This window comes from Salvia hispanica, chromosome 4 (assembly GCF_029641045.1).
Source record: "Salvia hispanica isolate PSC_SH4W2 chromosome 4, Shi_PSC_v1, whole genome shotgun sequence".
Classification (NCBI taxonomy): domain Eukaryota; kingdom Viridiplantae; phylum Streptophyta; class Magnoliopsida; order Lamiales; family Lamiaceae; genus Salvia; species Salvia hispanica.
Window position 1 is genome coordinate 668,725 of NC_142695.1, and position 19,814 is coordinate 688,538.

General features: G+C 34.1%; 2 protein-coding genes across 3 annotated transcripts; one reads left to right on the forward strand and one right to left on the reverse strand.

Moving 5' to 3' along the window:
* Nucleotides 1-835: 835 nt before the first annotated feature.
* On the forward strand, nt 836-3,524 carry LOC125193393 (expansin-A7-like). Of its 2 annotated transcripts, XM_089056064.1 has the most exons (4): nt 836-1,828; nt 2,442-2,551; nt 2,642-2,757; nt 3,045-3,524. In XM_089056064.1, exons 1-4 carry the CDS (start codon nt 1,666-1,668, stop codon nt 3,355-3,357), a joined length of 702 nt encoding a protein of 233 aa, XP_088912190.1. In that variant the 5' UTR covers nt 836-1,665; the 3' UTR covers nt 3,358-3,524. The 2 variants fall into 2 exon arrangements, with proteins under 2 accessions (XP_088912190.1, XP_088912189.1); XM_089056063.1 differs by having other exon boundaries at nt 2,442-2,757; nt 3,045-3,520.
* A 10,757-nt stretch (nt 3,525-14,281) lies between these two features.
* LOC125193596 (protein STAY-GREEN homolog, chloroplastic-like) lies at nt 14,282-16,343 on the reverse strand. Its single transcript, XM_048091427.2, has 4 exons — nt 16,163-16,343; nt 15,578-15,760; nt 15,333-15,500; nt 14,282-14,590 (listed from the first exon to the last, which is right to left on the reverse strand). Exons 1-4 carry the CDS (start codon nt 16,259-16,261, stop codon nt 14,342-14,344), a joined length of 699 nt encoding a protein of 232 aa, XP_047947384.1. The 5' UTR covers nt 16,262-16,343; the 3' UTR covers nt 14,282-14,341.
* Nucleotides 16,344-19,814: the final 3,471 nt, after the last annotated feature.

The following is a 19,814-nucleotide window of genomic DNA, read 5'->3' on the forward strand; positions in this document are numbered from 1 at the left end:
TAAATGGACCTATATTTATAATGACCAGTCACTTCTTGATTCATATATTAATATAAAAGTAAGACGACTTTTCAAAAAGGCAAAATACATTTTTAGATCCTTATTATACTTTAGTCAAAATGTTCATTAGGTCCTTATACAATTTTTTTCGTTTAATAGGTTCTCATACTTTTCACAATATTTTTATCAGGTCCTTGTACAATTTTTCGTTTTACTAGATCCTTATACTTTTATCATAACTTTCACTAGATCCTTGTACAATATTTTATTTTAGGGATTTTTTTAAATTTATCTTGGATAATAATCTAAAATTAATTAAACTTAATGAACTTTTTAATATTCCATTATTTAACTTAGCATAGTCTATAAAGATAATATCATCTTGTTATCCAATAATCTCAATAAGTTGTAGAGAATAATAAAAAGATTCACCATGATGATTGAAGATTAAAATCGAAGTTTTTTTTCAGAATAACTATCTGAATTTTTAATTGATTATTTATATTTATATTGAAAGATATGTTTCCCTTAATATTTATAATCATAAGATAAGTTAAATAATAAAATTAAAAGGTTCATTAAATTTAATTAAATATAAATTATTATCTAAGATAAAAGTAAAAGAATATCTTAAAATAAAAAAAAATGTACAAGGACCTAATAAAAGTTATAATCAAAGTATAAGGACCTACTAAAACGAAAAAATTATACGAGGATGTGATGAAATTTATGAGAAAGATATAAGGACTTATTAAAACGAAAAAATTGTACGAAAACCTAATGAACATTTTGATTAAAATATAAGGACTTAAGAATGTGTTTTGCCCGATTTAAAATAAAAGTTTATTTAAGAACCTATCATAGCAACATATATGAGGATTCAATAAATTATCTCCTCTAATTGAATAATTGTTTTATTTTTAAGATGCGATTGCATAATAAAATGAAAAAAAAGTGGAGTACGTAGTTTGATGCTTGCTACATTTACTATTATCATTGACCTCATACTTCCAATTTTCTAACTCCTCTCTTCTTTAAAACAAGAAAGAAAGAAAGCAAAAACAATAAAATAGTGGTTAAAAAGGAGAGAGAATGTAGAAGAAAGAAACATATAGATATTGAGTATAGCCGTACTAGTTTTTAATAAGTGAAAGTACAAGAAAGTCGGAACATATTTTAAATAAAATGAAAGAGAACTAATTTCGTAACTTAAAATACTATATCAGCAAACATTTATTTTAGTATTATGCCCAATTTAATCCTTATTTGGTCAAATTTTGTTATCCAATTGCCGCCCCCTATTTGTAATTGGAAGACTAAATTTCTTACACAATTTTCTTAATTATAAGATTAATTCCATACATTGAACTTCTAATATTCAAACCAACCAAAATCCATGTATAGATAGCTCCATACAACAAGACATGCCCACACGTCTTCATAGATACTAGTACATCAATAATTCCTCCAAACCAACCTCAAAATATTAAAATTTTATAACATTTGACTTAGAACTGCACGTTTGTGAAGGTCACGTAGTAGACTACTCAACATGTGAAATGCTAAAACTATATAAACATCTCATTTTCATCTCAATTTAATTAGCATCACACACAAATCTAGTGAGTACATTATAAGTAGAAAATTAACTAAGCTAAGGAAACAATGGCTTCTTTGCTTCATTCATGGCGCCTAATCTTCTTCTTATCGGCGGCGGTGGCCTTCATCGGCAAGGCGGCAGCCGGATACTCGCCGGTGTTCCGGCCGACTCCTTGGAAGCTTGCCTATGCAACATTCTATGGCGATGAGACAGCTGCTGAGACTATGGGTGTGTTATCATTTATTTATTTTATTAAGTAGTTCGATTTTTGATTGGTTATCATACGTTAAGAAAGAATGTAGTACGTATATAAATCTTATTATTATAAATTTTTTTCAAATTAAGCTATTGTGTTCATAAACAAGAAATTAGCGCTTTGATACTACATATATATATTTACATAGGATAGTGATAAAATGCAAACTTATATATTGTATAAACTCAAAACTCTTAAGCACAGCTTCAACATTGTTTCAATACAATATCAATACAGTATAAAATTTCAAGATTTTAATGTCAACACAGTATCAACACAACATCAATCATTGACTACCGTTGAAATTCTGTTGACATTTTCCTGTTAATGTTTTTTTGTTATTTGTTGACATTTTTTAATAGTCCAGATCATAGTTTTAAATTTGTATAGTATTTAGAGTTTTTATCTTATCACATTCCTATTTACATATTAGTATTATTTTCAACTAATTAACTAACAAATATTGTGGTAAATAAATTGTACCATCAAATTCAATGATGTGACTCATACAATATTTGCGGCTACCTATATCTTTGGAACAAAAAAAATGTATAATTAGAATTATGGATGCACGTTCGATTGTAGGTGGGGCTTGTGGGTACGGCAACTTGTTCAGCACTGGATACGGCACGGACACGGCGGCACTGAGCTCGGTGCTATTCAACAACGGGTACGGGTGCGGGCAATGCTTCCAGGTGCGGTGCGCGAAATCACAGTATTGCTATAAGAATTCGCCCATCGTCATCATCACCGCCACCAATCTCTGCCCTCCCAATTGGTCCCAGGACTCCAATCACGGCGGGTGGTGCAACCCTCCCCGTACCCACTTCGACATGGCCAAGCCGGCCTTCATGAAGATCGCCCAGTGGAAGGCCGGCATTGTGCCCGTCCTCTTCCGCAGGTATATATGTACCCTTCAATCCAAATTTCACTCTCATCTTATTTCCTTAATTAGAAAGAGTGACACAAATTTTTATCATAGTATAATTATTTAATAGGAGTACTATTGATTTCATAGTACTATACTATTAGGCTTGGAAGTATTATTACTAAAACATACATCCATAAACAACTTATAAAATTTATGTTATTGATCCGCCACTATTACTGTTTGCTTGATTTCCACATAATAAAACTCTAGTTATATATACTGATGATGTCATTTTATACACGTGATTTAACCTGCAGGGTGACATGCGTGCGCAAGGGTGGCGTACGGCTGGCGTTCCAGGGGAACGGATACTGGCTGTTGGTGTACGTGATGAACGTGGGCGGAGGCGGGGACATTGCCAACATGTGGGTGAAGGGCAGCAAGACCGGGTGGATCAGCATGAGCCACAACTGGGGCGCCTCGTACCAGGCCTTTGCAACCCTCGGAGGCCAATCGCTTTCGTTCAAATTGACCTCATACACTTCTCACGAAACCATCATTGCTTACAACGTTGCGCCTTCCAACTGGCGTGCCGGAATGACTTACACTGCCAATGTCAACTTCCACTAATTAATGATCGATCGATCGATAATTCTGTTTTGTTAGGGAAATGGCTAACTCCCACTGATCGTGTAAACAAGTGGCCATATTAAATGTCGTGAAAATTATGAGCAACGACATTTCAGTATGAATAACAATATATGTATACCTAATAAGATTGAGAAAATCTGTGATTGATTCTCTACATAATCTTGTAGTTCATGCATCAAAGTTATTCTAACTAAAATTTCCTTCGTCTATACACCGTTAATAAAAACACTAATGAATAAAGGTTAAGCATTACAAAGAAAGTCAAGACTGAGAATTAGAATATGAATATAGGCTGCTTCAACATAACAAATAATTAAAGTATAGGCAGCTGACTAATATACCTTTTTAAATAAATTAATTAACCTCGGAAATCCATTTAATACTACTTTAAACTATTAGATCTTATTGGTTGATATATAATTGTTATTATCAGAGACATAATTATTTTCTCTGTTATATTGATTCAAATTCTAATTAGAACAACTTAGTCAATAGTCATGCATGTTTCAAACTTGGCTTTGGTTCGATTATTGAGCAAGAGTATAAGTATTAAAATAAATCGTGTCTGGCTCTGACCTATTTGAATGGTGAACAATACTCACAAGGACACTAGTCTACATCGTGGCTGCAAGTATATACTCCCATCGTCCCATTAAATATGCAACATTTACTTTTCGGCACAAGATTTTATGCAACGTTGTTTTGTGAGTTAATGAAGAGAGAGTAAAGTAAGAGAGAGTATTGTTTCCATTTTTAGAAACATTTCATTTTTCATGGGACAGACCAATAAGGAAAACATTTCAATTCTAATGGGACAGAAGAAATATTGTTCTTTTGTAATCATCGTGTAACAAATAGTACTACTAATTTTAATTCCCACATATCTGACAGACACAATGATTACAAAAGAACAATATTCCCTCTGTCCCATTAGAAATGAAACGTTTTCCTTATTGGTCTGTCCCATTACAAATGAAATGTTTCCAATACATATAACCAAAATCACTAAATATAATAAATAATTTTACATTCATATGCATATGTCTCTCCGTCCAGTTTATTATTTTGTGACATATCAAGCCTGATATCTTCCCGTAATTTTTAATATGTCAATATGATTTGACCCAAAGTTCCCAATATGATTTGACCCGTAGGTCCCACTGTGATTTGACCTGAAGGTTCCATTGTGATTTGACCCGTAGGTCCAAATATGATTTGACCCGAAGGTCCGATTGTGATTGACCCGAAAGTCCCAATATGTCCACTGTGATTTCAGATCCAAAGCAAGACTATCGGATATCCTCTTTAATCCAATTATTCAAATAATTCTAATGCCATATAAAAATATATCAATTGCAACCAAATTATCAACACAACAAATATCAAAGTATAAGCAACAAATTAAGTTAGTAAATAATCATGCACACTTAGTATAATTTCATTTATTTATATAGAGTTACATAATACATGGTAATTTTATTCAAGTATGATGCTATATAGATGGAGGTTGGTGCATGTTATTACTACCATGTATACATAACAGGTCCATTACAAAGGAAAGCGAATAAAAAAGGGAACCGTCCCAGTCGAAGCTCCGGTGGGTACAATGGGGCCAATAAGACGGCCACCTCCAGTATCCGACAAGGCGGGACAGGTGGCGACCGGAAGCTGTACGGTGATGATGCAGGGAACGATATTAACGGCGGCTATAATGAAGTTGGTGGTTATGGTGGCGGAAAGGGTGAAGGTACCATCAGCACCACTTGTGGTGGTGTTGGTAATCACACCCGGGATGAAGACAGTATTCGAACAGGTCAGCGTCACCGCGGCCCCCACAACGGGTGCCCCAGGGCAGTTGCCGCTCGGGGTGCAGCAGATCCGCCCCGTCATAGTCACATTTCGCGTTGCGGCTATGGAGGTGGCCTTGGCTCCTCCCATCGCCAACAGGACAACAACCCACACTAACACCATGGGAGAAACACCCATTCTCTACTGCTAATTAATTGCTTTTCTTTATATCTTTTGTATTGTTTTTTTTTTTATTTGGTGGCTTCATGTCTAAGGAAATAACCTCTATTTATAGTTGTTATTTTTAAATTGAATGTATTATTTTTCGTGGAATACAACAACATGTTATGTAGGTGACAAATTTGATAAGGTTGTAGGGTTAGGCTGCTCTATGCATAAAGTCAGTCAAATAACCCTACAAATCTACACTTAATTATTTGCCTTTTTGAGTTTTTTTTTAGTTCAAAACTACAGTTTACCCTACAAATCTACAATTTAATTGAAATGTACTGTTTTTTTAATGCATTGCATATGTTATATCCGATGAAAATCAAGTGGGTTCTTAGAGTTTTGAAAATCTGGCCATTTTGCAGTTCAGCCACAATAATTAATGATCGATAATTCTATTTTGTTAGGGAAATATTGACTCCCATTGTTCGTGTAAACAAGTGGCCGTTTTAAATGTCGTGAAGATTATGACCAACGACATTTCAAATATGAATAAGAGATCTATATATATATGTATTATTATTATCTACCTAACCTAATAATATTGAGAAAATCTGTGATTGATTCTCTACGTACATAATATATCTTGTAGTTCATGCATCAAATTAAGCTATATCTTCTATTCTTCTTATAACTAAAATTTTCCTTCGTATACACACCATTATTAAAAATACTAATTAATGAATTTATATACTCTGAAATAATTAACATTAATTAAAATGAAAGTCAATGGGTCGTCTTAGAAGAAGAATTAATGGGCCTTGTCCGGTTTTGGGCATCAATAACTATATTTAAAACAAAGAGCCTAAATGATTGGACCAATATATTTTGGGCTCAAACAAATACTACCAGATTCAGGGGCAATGTTTGGCCCACTAGAATGAAAATTTGGACTATGAAGCCTTGAAGGAAAGAACCAATCTTTGATCAAGAATGTGCATAACTAGAGTCCTAGATACGAGCAAAAAAAAAATCTAGAATAGCACCTAAATATGAACATTTATTATACTAACTTTGCTCATTCACATGTGCCATAATTGTCAATAAAAAACTTAAAAGCTCTTTACTGTGAATAGAAAATTGAAGTGTTCCTTCTAACGAACCTAGACATTTAATGAAGAATTAATGAAACAACTTTTTGAAACGAGCTTAAACTTTCAGTGAAGGAAATTAAATATATATCTCCACTATGAATAGATTCAGAAAAATTCAAACAGAAATTCATCCCCCACGATAGCTTTCTTTTCATACTCATGGGGTTATATTTTCTAAAACAAGAAGACTGAAATTTTTATGTTGTATGAATTGTTAGAAAGAGACGATCATTTTAATGTCTAATTCGTTTCTTTTCATACTCATGGAGTATACATATTCTAACTTCATAAAACTTGTGTTTAAATGAGCATGCTATGTCATATGTTGGAACTCCATATTTTCATCAACTCTCAGTTATTAGCATTACAAAGAAGTCAACACATAGTAGTACTACATGCTTGGGCATGACACAGTTTCTAAAGCATAATTGATAAAGTAAGAGAGAAGAGAAAAAAGTAATTGATATAATATAGTGGATGCTGAAGCACATAAATGATAGTAAAACGAAAGAGATGGAGAAAATGTTTTCATAAATGGATATGAACTACTTTTGTGAGATGCACGAAAAAAGAAATTCAAAAGTACAATTTGATTTTATTAAATTTGATAGTTGCAGCACCAACATTATTATAGTGACGACCGAAGAAAACCCTGAACCGTCCCGGTCCGAAGTCCGGCAACCTGGCCAGTAGGTATAATGGGGCCGATAAGACGGCCGGTTGTAGTGGACAATGCGGGACAGATGGCGGCGCTGAGAGGAAGCTGCACGGTGGCAACGCAGGGAATGACATTAGAGAAGAGGAATAGGAAGCTGATCGGTACGTTAGCGGTGATGCTGAAGGAGCCAGTAGCAGTTGTGGTGGTGGTGATGGCCACACCCGGGTTGAGGAATGAACCCGAACAGCTCAGTATCACCGGGGCCCCCACAACAGGGGTCCCGGGGCAATTGCCGTTCAGGGTGCAGCAGATCTGCCCCGTTACCGCCACAGGTCGCTGGATGTTAAAGAAGGTGGCCTGAGCTCCTCCGATCGCCAACAGAAGAAGAAACACCACGGGAGCAACACCAATTCCGGCCATCGCACTGCTAATTTTTGTTTTTTTATTATTTGGTGAGTGCATGTCTATGGAAATCACCTCTATTTATATACTAGTATTTTTTTTTTATTTTTTGTTCGTGGAATACATGTAGCTGACAAATTGGATTAGGTTTTAGGGTTGGGCTGCTCTATGTATACACTTAGTCAATCACTCTACAAATCTACTTCATTATTTGCTATTTTGAGTTCAAAACTACAGTTTACCCTACAAATCTACTAGTTGAAACTTGAAATGTAAAATGCACTGCATATGTTATATCCAATGAAAACCAAGTGTGTTCTTAGAATTTTGAAAATCAGGCCTTTTGCATTTCCAGCCACATATACTATATATACTACTACTATTATTTATACAAATCTTAAATTCATGTATGAGTTTAAGCATATATTTTAAAATTAATTAGCCTGAAATCCGAACCTTTAGGGTCAGAGATAAATATTTTTAGCTCGATAACAATCACAATTCAATTAATCCACATCCAATTAACTCGCAACCCGTAGGGCTAACAGAAACCCATTGGGCCGACGCAATTGACATCCCTAGTCCCTACCACATGACCAAAGTTCAGCCACTATACCAATTAAACTCTTCCAATTCTCTTATTTTAAAAAAAGGTGGGAGACTTTCGGCCTTAATCCGCAAGCCCGGTCGAGCAGGATTAGTCGGATTCCGCCAAAAAGACGGGTTCGGCACACCTGTAGTTAAACCAAACAAAAAAAATTACATTGAGAAATTGCAATTTGAAAAAAGGTCTTTCTCCTTCTCTTTAGTTCAGGCACTCAAGACATGCAAACCATTTCCAATCAATGGATCCACTCCTCCCCAAAATCATGTTATTGATCTGTCACTGCAATTTCCAGCTTGATTTCATGTAGTATAACTCCAGTTATACTTATATATGATGATGGTGTCATTTTATACACGCAATTTAACCTGCAGGGTGACATGCGTGCGCAAAGGTGGCGTACGTCTGGCGTTCCAGGGGAACGGGTACTGGCTGTTGGTGTACATGATGAACGTGGGCGGAGGTGGGGACATTGCCAACATGTGGGTGAAAGGCAGCAAGACCGGGTGGATCAGCATGAGCCACAACTGGGGCGCCTCGTACCAGGCCTTCGCAACCCTAGGAGGCCAGTCGCTTTCGTTCAAATTGACCTCCTACACTTCTCATGAAACCATCATTGCTTACAACGTTGCGCCTTCCAACTAGCGTGATGGAATGACTTACAGTTCCAAATTGAAGATTGTTGCAAGTTAAGTATTGTGATGTCCGATACTCAATTTGAGGAGTGTTGGAATAATACAATCAATTCAATGACGAAGAATATTGAGACGTAAATAAGATTGCTTATACATCGTATCATGTAGAACTATTAATATAGTAATTGTGTATTAGCTTGAGAAAAATAAAGTAATAGTACAAACAGAAATTCATCTCCCACAATGGCTTTCTTTTTATATTGTTTTCATGCGGTTATAGTATATTTTAACAGGAGGGATTGGGATTTTTATGTTGCGTAAATTGCTAGAAAGAGACGATCGATCATTTTAATACTTAATTTGTGGGTTATTCACCAATAAAATTTGAATGAGCATGCATGTCCTCAAATAATTTTTCATATGTTGGATCTCCATACATATTTTCATCAACTCTCAATTATTAGCATTACAATGAAGTAAAGACTTGTTAGAATTGGCATATGAATATAAGTATAAGCAACAATTTAAAGTTAGTCAATCAGGAACACTTAGTAAAAGGAGTAGTATAATTTCATATATTTTTATTTAGTTACATGGTAATTTTATTTAAACATGATAGTTGGAGATTGGTGCATGGTGACCAACACCAACATCAATTATTATACATACCACATAACACGTCGAAAGACATATCGTACGATATGTCTTTCGACGTCCATTACATGTTCAATTGTTCACACCCGAACAAATCCAACAGTTATCCCAGTCTGAACTCCGTTAGCCAGCTGGCCAGTACGGCTAACGAGGGAAATAAGAGTGCCGCCTGTATTGGACAAGACGGGACAGGCAGCAGTGGCGGGGACCGGAAGCGGCACGATGATGGTGCATCTATTGAAAATAGTGAGGCCAGTGAGGGAGTTGCTATTTATGGTAGTGTTAATGGTGAAGGCACCGTTAGCAGTTGTGGTGGTGGAGACGGACACACCCGGCCTCAACAATGAAGCCGGACAGGTCAGCGTCACCGTGGCCCCGACAACGGGTGTCCCAGGGCAGTTGCCGTTCTGGGTGCAGCACAGCTGCCCCGTCACGGTTGCAGCTCGCGGGATGTTAATGGTGGCGTGGGCTCCTCCGATCGCCAAGAGGAGAACCGACAGAAGCACGATGGGAGAAACACCGATTCCGGCCATAATTGCTTTTCTTTATATGTTTGGTAGTATTGTTTTTGATTTGGTGAGTTCATGTCTATGGATATCACCTCTATTTATAGTTTTTTTTTGTGTGGATATTAATAAGTGTGTTGTGGGGTATGTATTATTTTTCGTGGAATATATGTTATGTAGGTGACAAGTTTGATTAGGATATAGGGTTTGGCTGCTCTATGAATACAGTTAGTCAACCACACTACAAATCTACTCAATTATTTGCCTTTTTGAGTTCAAAACTACAGTTTAATTCATGTAAACACTTGACTGCTACTGTGTTTTTATGTATTGAATATGGTAGTATATCTGATGAAAACCAAGTGTGATTCTTATACTTATACTCATGTTAAAAATAAGGAAAGTTGTTATTAAAGTCATATATTTTTGGTTAATCTTATGAATTTCAAATTCTGCAAATTAAACCGGCCAAAGCTCAGGCTGTATACCAAACTTTTCCAAAGCTAGCATTGTCGTTCGTTTTGCCTTTTATATTCATGATAGATAAGATAACTCTCCTGGGTTTGCTATACGTTCCATTGCATGGATTGGGGAAAGGAAACAATTCCAAATCAAAGAAATCGCAAGCAAGGAAAAGGAAGGAAGAGAAAATGGGAAAGAAGAAATTGATCTTGTGTAAGAGTTCCATAAATTGTGCTCAAAATGCGAGCACTTAATTGTACTTGTGCTCGACAATTTGTGAGCAAATATAACGCGCACAACTATTTTACTCGCAGACAGTCGGGGAAAAATAATTACTTAAATTTTGATTCTCATGCATACACAAATGCTCGCAACGCAAAAAGAAGAAAGCGCAACCAATAGTATTCTTCGAGCACCATGTGCTTGCAAATGCTTTTTTCTTGGGAGCAAACATTGTGCTTGCAAAAAATCATCGACAAGCACCCTTATGCTCGGAAGTATCCTCGTAAAAACTATCTTTTCCCGTTCACTTTCCTTTTCTTTATAAACTCATGCCGAACTCAGCCTGGACTTTTATTCTTAGATGGAGGGAGTATTATTTTTTTAATCATATCCTTAAAAAAATGCTCACGTAATGTTATTATAACCTTATAAGATACATATTGATTGTTGTTTTATTAACACAAAATTCGCCATCATTTAAAGAATTCGTCATTTTGGATTGTCCACTATCTATAGAACCATTTACTCTATTTCGCTTTTAGTATGTAGACCCCATCCCACCAACTTTATATACTCACAATCCAATATAAAACTAACATTTTAAACGAGTCTCACACTGAACTCACTTTCTCCCTAAACCCTAAACCCTAAACCTATGCCTTTTCCTAAAACATTTCTTAAAACACACTCACAACAAAATAAAATAATCTTATAAAACATGAACAATTTTAATAAGTGATGGTGGGTCCATTTTATTTTATTGTGAGTGGGTTTTAGGAAATGTTTTAGGAAAAGACATAGGTGATCCGCTCCGTTTTTATTCCATTTGAACTCGGATTCAACATTGGATAGTAGATATCTATCGACATCCCATGAACTTCTTTTTTCTTTTGGAAGCTTCCTTACTAAGACATCCACTTTTACCCTGATTGCTTCCCGCCAATATTTTCACCTGAAGAACACCGAAGCCGAAACCAAAACCAACCCCTTCTAATGACGAGCCCGAGTTAGCATTAACGAGTCTTGGTACTAGTTAATTCCAAGTCTGGGCCCGGTGACTTCCCTCTTGAACCACGCGAAGGCTGACTCAGCCAAAATTTGCAAAATTAGTATGATTTAATTTGCTGAATTTGAAATTTATGTGATTGATATATAAAGTCAATAAAAAATTATGATTTAATTAAATAGCACTTTTCTGTTTTTCAAACATTAGTGTATGATATAGTATATGTTGTAGAATCAGCAACAAGAAGCAAGAACACACCAAATAACAAAGAGTAAAGTAATGTAAGAATGAAGTGTTTCGATGATGAGAAACAATGAAAACTCTTATTGAATGATTGAGAAACTGATACAATATTCTCTGGAATATATACAAGAAGTTGAATATGTAGGGAAGGGAAGAAGAGAAACCGTTCTAAAGAAACACTCGTGGACTCCCTACTCACATCCTAACTACAAGGCTGAGCTTGTGGATTCACTTCAAAGTATATGTGGCTCGAACCGCAAATCAAAAGGCCCGATTTCAAAATTCTAAGAAAATGCTTGATTTTTATCAGATATAGTAGCAACATATTAAAGCAACGAGTAACATGAAAACAACTGTAGTTTTGAACTAAAAAAGACAAGTAATTAATACTGTTTGTAGGGTAATTGACCAACTGTATACATAGAGCAGCCAAACCCTAAAACATAACTAAACTTTTACCTACATAACTTATATTCCACGAAAAATAATTATAATCAGAATTATTCAAACTAAAAAAAAAACTATAAATAGAGCTCATTTCTACAGACATCAACACACCAAATTAAAAAAAAAAAACGAAAAAGCAATTAGCATTAAGATGGGCGGAATTGGTGTTTCTCTCCCTTCTCCTCAAGTTGTGATTGTGACCCAAAACGGCAACTACTATGCTTACCAACAACACCATAACTACTAAAAGGCCATATTCGGCCATATCCGTCAACAAGACAGGACAGTTCGGTTGAACGTATAATAGACATACATACATACGTATACCGTATACGTATGACTTTCGTCATGTTATGTGGTAATGGTATGGTAAGACTAATGTTGGTGTTGGTGACCATGCACCAACCTCCAACTATCATAGCACATCTAATTCTAAATATAAATATAAATATAAATAATTACTCCTAAAAGATAATTTAACAAGTAACTAGAAATGCAATGTGTTTTTAACACACCCCGTGCCCCATGGTGCTTTCTTTTTCTAGTGTCCCAAGACATCCATTTTTCCCACCAATGACGAAACCGAAACCAAAACCGAATCATTAATGGCCCAATTCAAAAGTTCCAGTCCCCAAGCCCAATAATGTAACATCTATTTAGCCTGGATTTACAGGCCCATCCGGGTCGGCCCAATCTATTCAAACCCTAACTTCATAATGCACAAAGCTATTATAACCATATTCAATGTTGTTGAATTCTTTGTAATGCTAATAATTCAGAGTTAATAACATAATCAATTTTTTGTTTCACGCTCGCAAATCTCACTTTAATGTGTCCTGCTTGAAGAAGCAAATGCTGTACTACTACTCCATACTGACTAATATATCCTTTTAAATAAATTAATTAACCTCCGAATTCCATTTAATAAGTACTATTTTAAACTATTAGATCTTATTGGTTATATATTATTATCAGAGACCTATTAGACCTATTTTAAACTGATTCAAATTTTAGAACAACTTAGTCATGCATGTTTCAAATTTGGCTTTGGTTCAATTATTGAGCGAGAGCAAAAAATCTTGAATAGTAGTAGTACTAAAATGTTTAAATCGTGTCTGACTCTGACCTATTGGAATGGTGGACATACAATACAGGGACACTAGTCTACATCGTGGCAGCAATTATATATTGTTCTTTTATAATCATCGTGTCTGTCACATGGTGTGGGACTTAATAGTAGTAGAACTATATATTTTTCAGGTATTTATGGAAAATAGGCCTTGTGTGGATATATAAAAACGCCACCATGATATTTTCAAAGAACCGGCTATAAAATTCATATTTAATTTACGTATGAATTTTGAATTTAATCCATGAAAAATAGTGTTTTTCACTTTTTAATATTTCTGAAAAATAAAAAATATTAGTACTCCAGTATAGATCTCTTCTTTCCTTGAAAAATAGACATATGTTGTAATATTTCATTTTCCAATATGATGATATTTTTCATTTTCTATAGGTGGAAACCATATTTTACTGGGACTAAATTTGAAATTCACTTTTAAATAATCATGCAATTCTTTTGCAATATAACACAAAGGTAAATATATAATTAATATTTGAATTAATCATGCAATTGTAGTTATCTACCTAAAATGGAAGAAGAAGAAGAAGAAAAATATAGAACAAAATTAATATGCATTTATTAGATTTCATGTTTGATACGCAGAATATTCATTAATTAATTTAAGTTTGTCCTGATCAATAACTAATTGATATAATTTCAAGAGTGTAACATGTCAACCTTCTATTATCATACTAGCTAGAAATGAATCTAATTGGTTAGCTATGTATAATAGTAGTAATTTTTTTCAAATTTCTTGAAAAACCAATTATCATTACTCAATGTATCAAGCAATCGAAACTCGCATTGTCTAAAAGCAAGTGAAAACAATGAAAACATAAAACACAGGACATATTTATAAATAATTAAGAGATTGGAGACATCAATTAACTACATGGTGGGTTTGGAGACATTAGGTGTGCAACATGTGCAACAATGCTGACATGGCTGGTGCTGCATCTCCACATCATCACAGACGTGGCAGTGGGGCCCGCCGGTAGCCAAGTATAGTGGGCCCCAGCACTCGACCTTGTTGAATTCCGGAATATTCGAATGGAAGTAAACCCAAGCCAAAGCTTCCTCCAATTCTGGGTAATTCTTAAACAGCTTTTCATCTCCATGCACAAATGCCTTAAGCACCTGCGCATAATTAATTAATTAATTAATAAAACAATTTTAAGCCGTTGCAACTACATATACAATTTAAAGGATCATAAAAAATGAGCTAACATTTAGTAGTCCGGATATATTTTCATGCAATGTATTCATCTAATCCCAATTATAGAAAGAGACAAAAAAACAATGAAAACATAAAATATTCTATAATTGTAATTGTCTAAATATAGTACCACTTAAACACATGTCTAAACTACAATACTAAATTTTCTGTCGGAAAAAATTAGCATGTGACAATAGTCATATACTCCCCCTTTTTCCTCATTAAATGTCCCATATTTTCTTATTTGAATATTTCACTTTTACCATTTTTAGTAGTAGACCTAACATTTTAGACTAACTTATTCTCACTCACATTTTATTACTATAAAACTACCAGGAGTATATAAAAGTAGAACTCACATTCCACAAACTTTTTCTACTCACTTCTCTTCACAAAATCAAACAATTTCATAAAACACGCACCGGTCAAATATGGGACATTTAATGGGGACAGGAGGGAGTATATAAATTAAAATCAACCCAATATGGATTAAATGTGTGTTACAAAGTTAGAAACGTTAATGTCCGGTGTCCGGACCAAAGACCTTAACTTTGCACAATTCTTTGTGTTTCTCCATAATTACCCCGACAATATAAAAGCACCAATAAAAAGCAACAAATCACATCCACGAGAATGCGATTAATCCCTATATATGAAACTTACCACAGGGAGTTCTTTGCAGAAGATATAATATCTGAGCTTAGCAAAAAAGTCCAAAAGAAAGTGTCCACCACTAATGTGACAATGTACATGCAGTGACATTTTTCCTTTGATCTTCTTCCAAACGCCCACCACTTCATCTCTTTGTAATTTGTTGTACCATCCTTGCACCTAAAATCCCAGAGAAATCACAATTATTTCAAATTTATGTGAAATTTTAAATTAAAATTAGGGTTTTGAAAAGTTGCCTGAGAAGTGTTGATGGTTTGTGAGATTGCAAGAGTGAGCTTAGAGGTGATGTCACAGTGTGTGAGTGTGTAAGTTCTTGGAAGTTTTGGAGGATCCAATTTTTCTTGATTATTGTTAACCCCCAAGTACACAACTTTGAGCTTTGATGCCTCAAAAATTGCAGGCCCCACCAACCTGGCTACCTGCTCATCAACAAACCAATTTTATAAAACAATTAAATCAAAAATGGCAAATTGCCGGCAAAATCATCGGAGTTTGGTAAATTCTGGACAATCCCACAACTTTAGAAAATACTACTCCGTAGTTGATTTCATATATCATAACTTTTACATTTTTCTCAATTGTCCCATAATATCAGATTTGGGAAGAATTATGTCTGATGTGGCAGACAGAAAAGACACCTATGTCTGATGCATCTTTAAGTTTTACGCATGTGCACGTTGAACGCCATAATTTTTCGCCATTGGACAATTGAAAAAATGTATGCAATCGGCTATTTTTTAAAGCTGCGGGATTGACCAAACTTTATGTTTTTACCACCAGTATTCCCATAAAAAAAATAAAAAAAAATGAGAGAAACTTACTAGTTCTTTCTTCTTGTCTTTCCTTGTGATAAGAAGAGAGGAAGGGCCATTGGATAGCCTTAGCTTTGATGGAAGTAAAGCTGTTTCTAATGTCACCATATCAAGAGAGAGGGAGGGAGATAATAACTCAATTATATATGTGAATAAATGGTAATGTTGAGAAAAATAATATATGGAGTACTAGATTTGAGAAGTTGTTCTAATTTTTTTTTATCTGCCTAGCTTGGTGTGGGTTTGCACGTATATATATAAAATGGAGTTATGATTTTGTTTGGAGAAGATGGAAACTGAAGCACGTGGTCATCATGCCCTATTGGTGCAGTAAACGACGAGACCAATCGCAAGGTGTCCAGAAAATGCTGTTTCGTCGCGTATGATTTTTCATCTTCTACTACATTCAACACGATTTCACATAACTCACAACTTAATATACACGACAATTGCCAATAAGTAAAATAACGTTAAAAGTAGTGGTATTTCACTTTCGCCTTTCGGCTCCCACTTATCCTGCACCTCTCAAGTCATTTCACAAAGTCGGACTAGAGTAAACTCAACAGGGTTTTCTTAAAACTGCATATCATTTCAAAATTTGACTCAATTTATAGATTTTTCTCATACCCATAATTCCTCTTTTTTAACTAGTTTGTAAGTAACTTAATATACAAGATTTTGCTGAGCTAGTGTTAATTAATTGAATTGAGGCTGAAGAAAGTAATAGTATCAGTTTAGGGGTATTATATATCATGTAAAATGATTCAAAACAAATTGTGAGAGTAATAATATTATTGTACTAACAATAAATGGTGAGGTAGTGTACAAAAAAATAGAAACGTGTGTTTATAAAACGAGCGAAAAAGGGAAGTGCATGTTTTTTGTGTCTAAATAGGTGAGACAAGTTTTAATGGAGTAATACATATTTGCATCTAAGAAAAATATAAATTAATTAGGTACGCCATTATATTTGAATATATGTGTGAACTAATTTGGTGAACATATAAAACGGATTTACAAAGATATTTAGTTGACAAAATATCTACTCTATATTTAGATTTTGGTTTACGTGACACGTTTGTGTCAATTTCTATCGATCATATGAAATATGATATCATTGGAATAGATATCTAAGTCAAATATGAAGGCGTCATTAGGGATTATGAAAAAAATTGAATACAATTATAACCGACATATTTGTGATTTTGTTAGTAATACAATTATTTATATGTATATTCCACATACTCCTTCCACTAACTTTTTATACGCAATATTCATTCACATTTTTTTAAAACTCTCGTCCTTGTAAAAATGAGATATATATATATATATATATTTACAAATGAATGGATTATCATCGATCTCTAATTTGTCCATGTGAAATTATGCTGATTTAAAAATGTGATTGTCACGCGTTTGATTTACTAGCAAAAGTAATTTGTCCCTTATAAGAATTTTTGTTTGATTCTGTTTGCCTATGTGCTCTCCAAGAATATTCCAGCCACGTTTAACATTTTCCATGTTTTATTTACAGTGTTGTTTTCACATTTGATTGTATATATACGACGTTGTATACCGAGATATTTACATGTAAATTATTAGTATATATATTAAGAATATAAATTTAAAAAATAAAACTTTATTGACTAATTTTTCTTCATGTGTCATCATGTACACCAATCATGTGTCTTGTACTCTTTCCTGAATAATATCATACCAAGCCCTTCCTACGTTATATTGCTAACTTTCTTAAATTGCTAATAATGCAAACTCATCAACGCAGTATTTTAAAAATATCGACAAGATGACATTAAAATGTCAACACAAATTTGTGTTGACAATATAAATATTGATGTGAACACAGTGTATTCAAATGTCAACTTAGTGTACGTCGACATTTTAATATCATTGTGTTGACTTTTTTAATATACTGCATTGATCAGTTAACAGAGTTGATAACTTAAAAAGTTAGCAATGATTCATACCTCCGTACATACATGTGCATGTATCCACTCTATATATTGGTGGAGTATATGAAAGGAACATATGATGGATTTTTAAGTGGCATTCAATCAATGCACCACCTCATCCACTTACTTACCATTTCTCATCTTTGTCTCGGAATGACATGATATTGTTTGCTGAAAGTGATAAAATAAAGTCGGAATACTAAATTAATCGAACACGAGTCAACAGGTTAGAGATGATATATATATGAGCGAATGGCGTAGTTCGATTGGCGATTCAGATATCATGGGATATCTTTTGTCGGTGGTCCTATATATTACTCCCTCCGTCCCGGATAATTCGGGTCACTTTGACCGGGCACGAGTTTTAAGAATTGTAATGAAAAGTGGATTGAAAAAGTTAATGGAAAGTGGGTCCTATCTTTATATATTAGTTTTATAATAAAATGTGAGTAGGAATGAGTTAGTGAAATATGAGGTCCACTACCAAAAATGATAAAAGTGAAATGGGACAAATTATGTGGGACGGACCGAAATGGAAAACTGAGACGAATTATCTGGGACGGAGGGAGTATCTATTCTCCATTTATATCTTTTTAATTTTGTATAACATGATACATTGATACTCCCTTCCCTTCATACCACAATAAATGTCACGCTTAGTAATTTTATAAAATTTTAGAAGATATTATTTTGTACGTAGAGTAAAAAAAAAAATATTTATATTAATATATGAGACAACTTTTCTAAAAAATAAAATATAATATCTATTATAAATAAACTATAAAAGAAAATGTGATATGGGACTTATCGAGGAGTATTATGTATTATACTCATCTAGATAATTGCGTAGATATTCAACTTAACAAAATAGCCTCACAATAAATTAGTTCAATACAATATAACTATAATATTATCCTCGTTCCTCAGTAGAAGTCCGCGTTTAATTCGACACAAATTTTAAGAAATATAAAGAGGGTCAAAAAAGTTAATAGAGTATAAGTCACATTTTTATATACTCTCTCTGTTCCACAAGAGTATTCATTTTTAGTTGGATACAAGTTTTAATGCGCAATTGGTAAAGTAAGAGAGTGATATAAAGAAAAAAGTAATTAAGGTATTGTTAGAAATGAGTCTCACCTTAATAGAGAGAAATAATTTCCAAAATTTGAAAATGTATACTCTTGTGGGCTGGACGGACTAAAAATGAAAGAGCGCATACTCTTGTAGGACAAACCAAAAAGAAAAGAATAAGTGCATACTCATATAGAATGGAGAGAGTATTAGTTTTATAATAAAATGTGAGTAAAATGAGTTAGCGGAATATGTAGGTTAGTTATTATTTATAGTAAAAATGAAAGTAGACATTTACCGTCGGATGGATTAAAATATCAAAAAATGAACTCCCTAATACATGTAGTAATGGATTAAAATATCAAAAAATGAACTCTCTAATACATGTAGTAGTACTACCAAATATGTGGAGGAGAACGAGTATTTTATCAAGGAAAACATACAAATATGCATCGTGTTTAAATTGAAGGTCCAAAAAAAAAAGTAGAACCAGTTTGTGTCGGTGTCGGTGCCTGGCTAAGTTGCAGACGAGGCACATGGATATATAGTTGAACGAGAAGAAGAAGGGTTCGAATGGGGTCATAATTCAATAGTTTTGGTCTATAATAAACCCAATTTTT

Bases quoted from the DNA above. Each gene is read 5' to 3' on its own strand.
- LOC125193393 (XM_089056063.1), top strand. From the start codon at position 1,666: ATGGCTTCTTTGCTTCATTCATGGCGCCTAATCTTCTTCTTATCGGCG. The intron at 1,829-2,441 runs GTGTGTTATCAT...GTTCGATTGTAG, and splicing joins GACAGCTGCTGAGACTATGG to GTGGGGCTTGTGGGTACGGC. The intron at 2,758-3,044 runs GTATATATGTAC...TTTAACCTGCAG, and splicing joins GTGCCCGTCCTCTTCCGCAG to GGTGACATGCGTGCGCAAGG.
- LOC125193596 (XM_048091427.2), bottom strand. From the start codon at position 16,261: ATGGTGACATTAGAAACAGCTTTACTTCCATCAAAGCTAAGGCTATCC. The intron at 15,761-16,162 runs GTAAGTTTCTCT...GTTGATGAGCAG, and splicing joins AAGACAAGAAGAAAGAACTA to GTAGCCAGGTTGGTGGGGCC. The intron at 14,591-15,332 runs GTAAGTTTCATA...AATTATGCGCAG, and splicing joins TCTGCAAAGAACTCCCTGTG to GTGCTTAAGGCATTTGTGCA.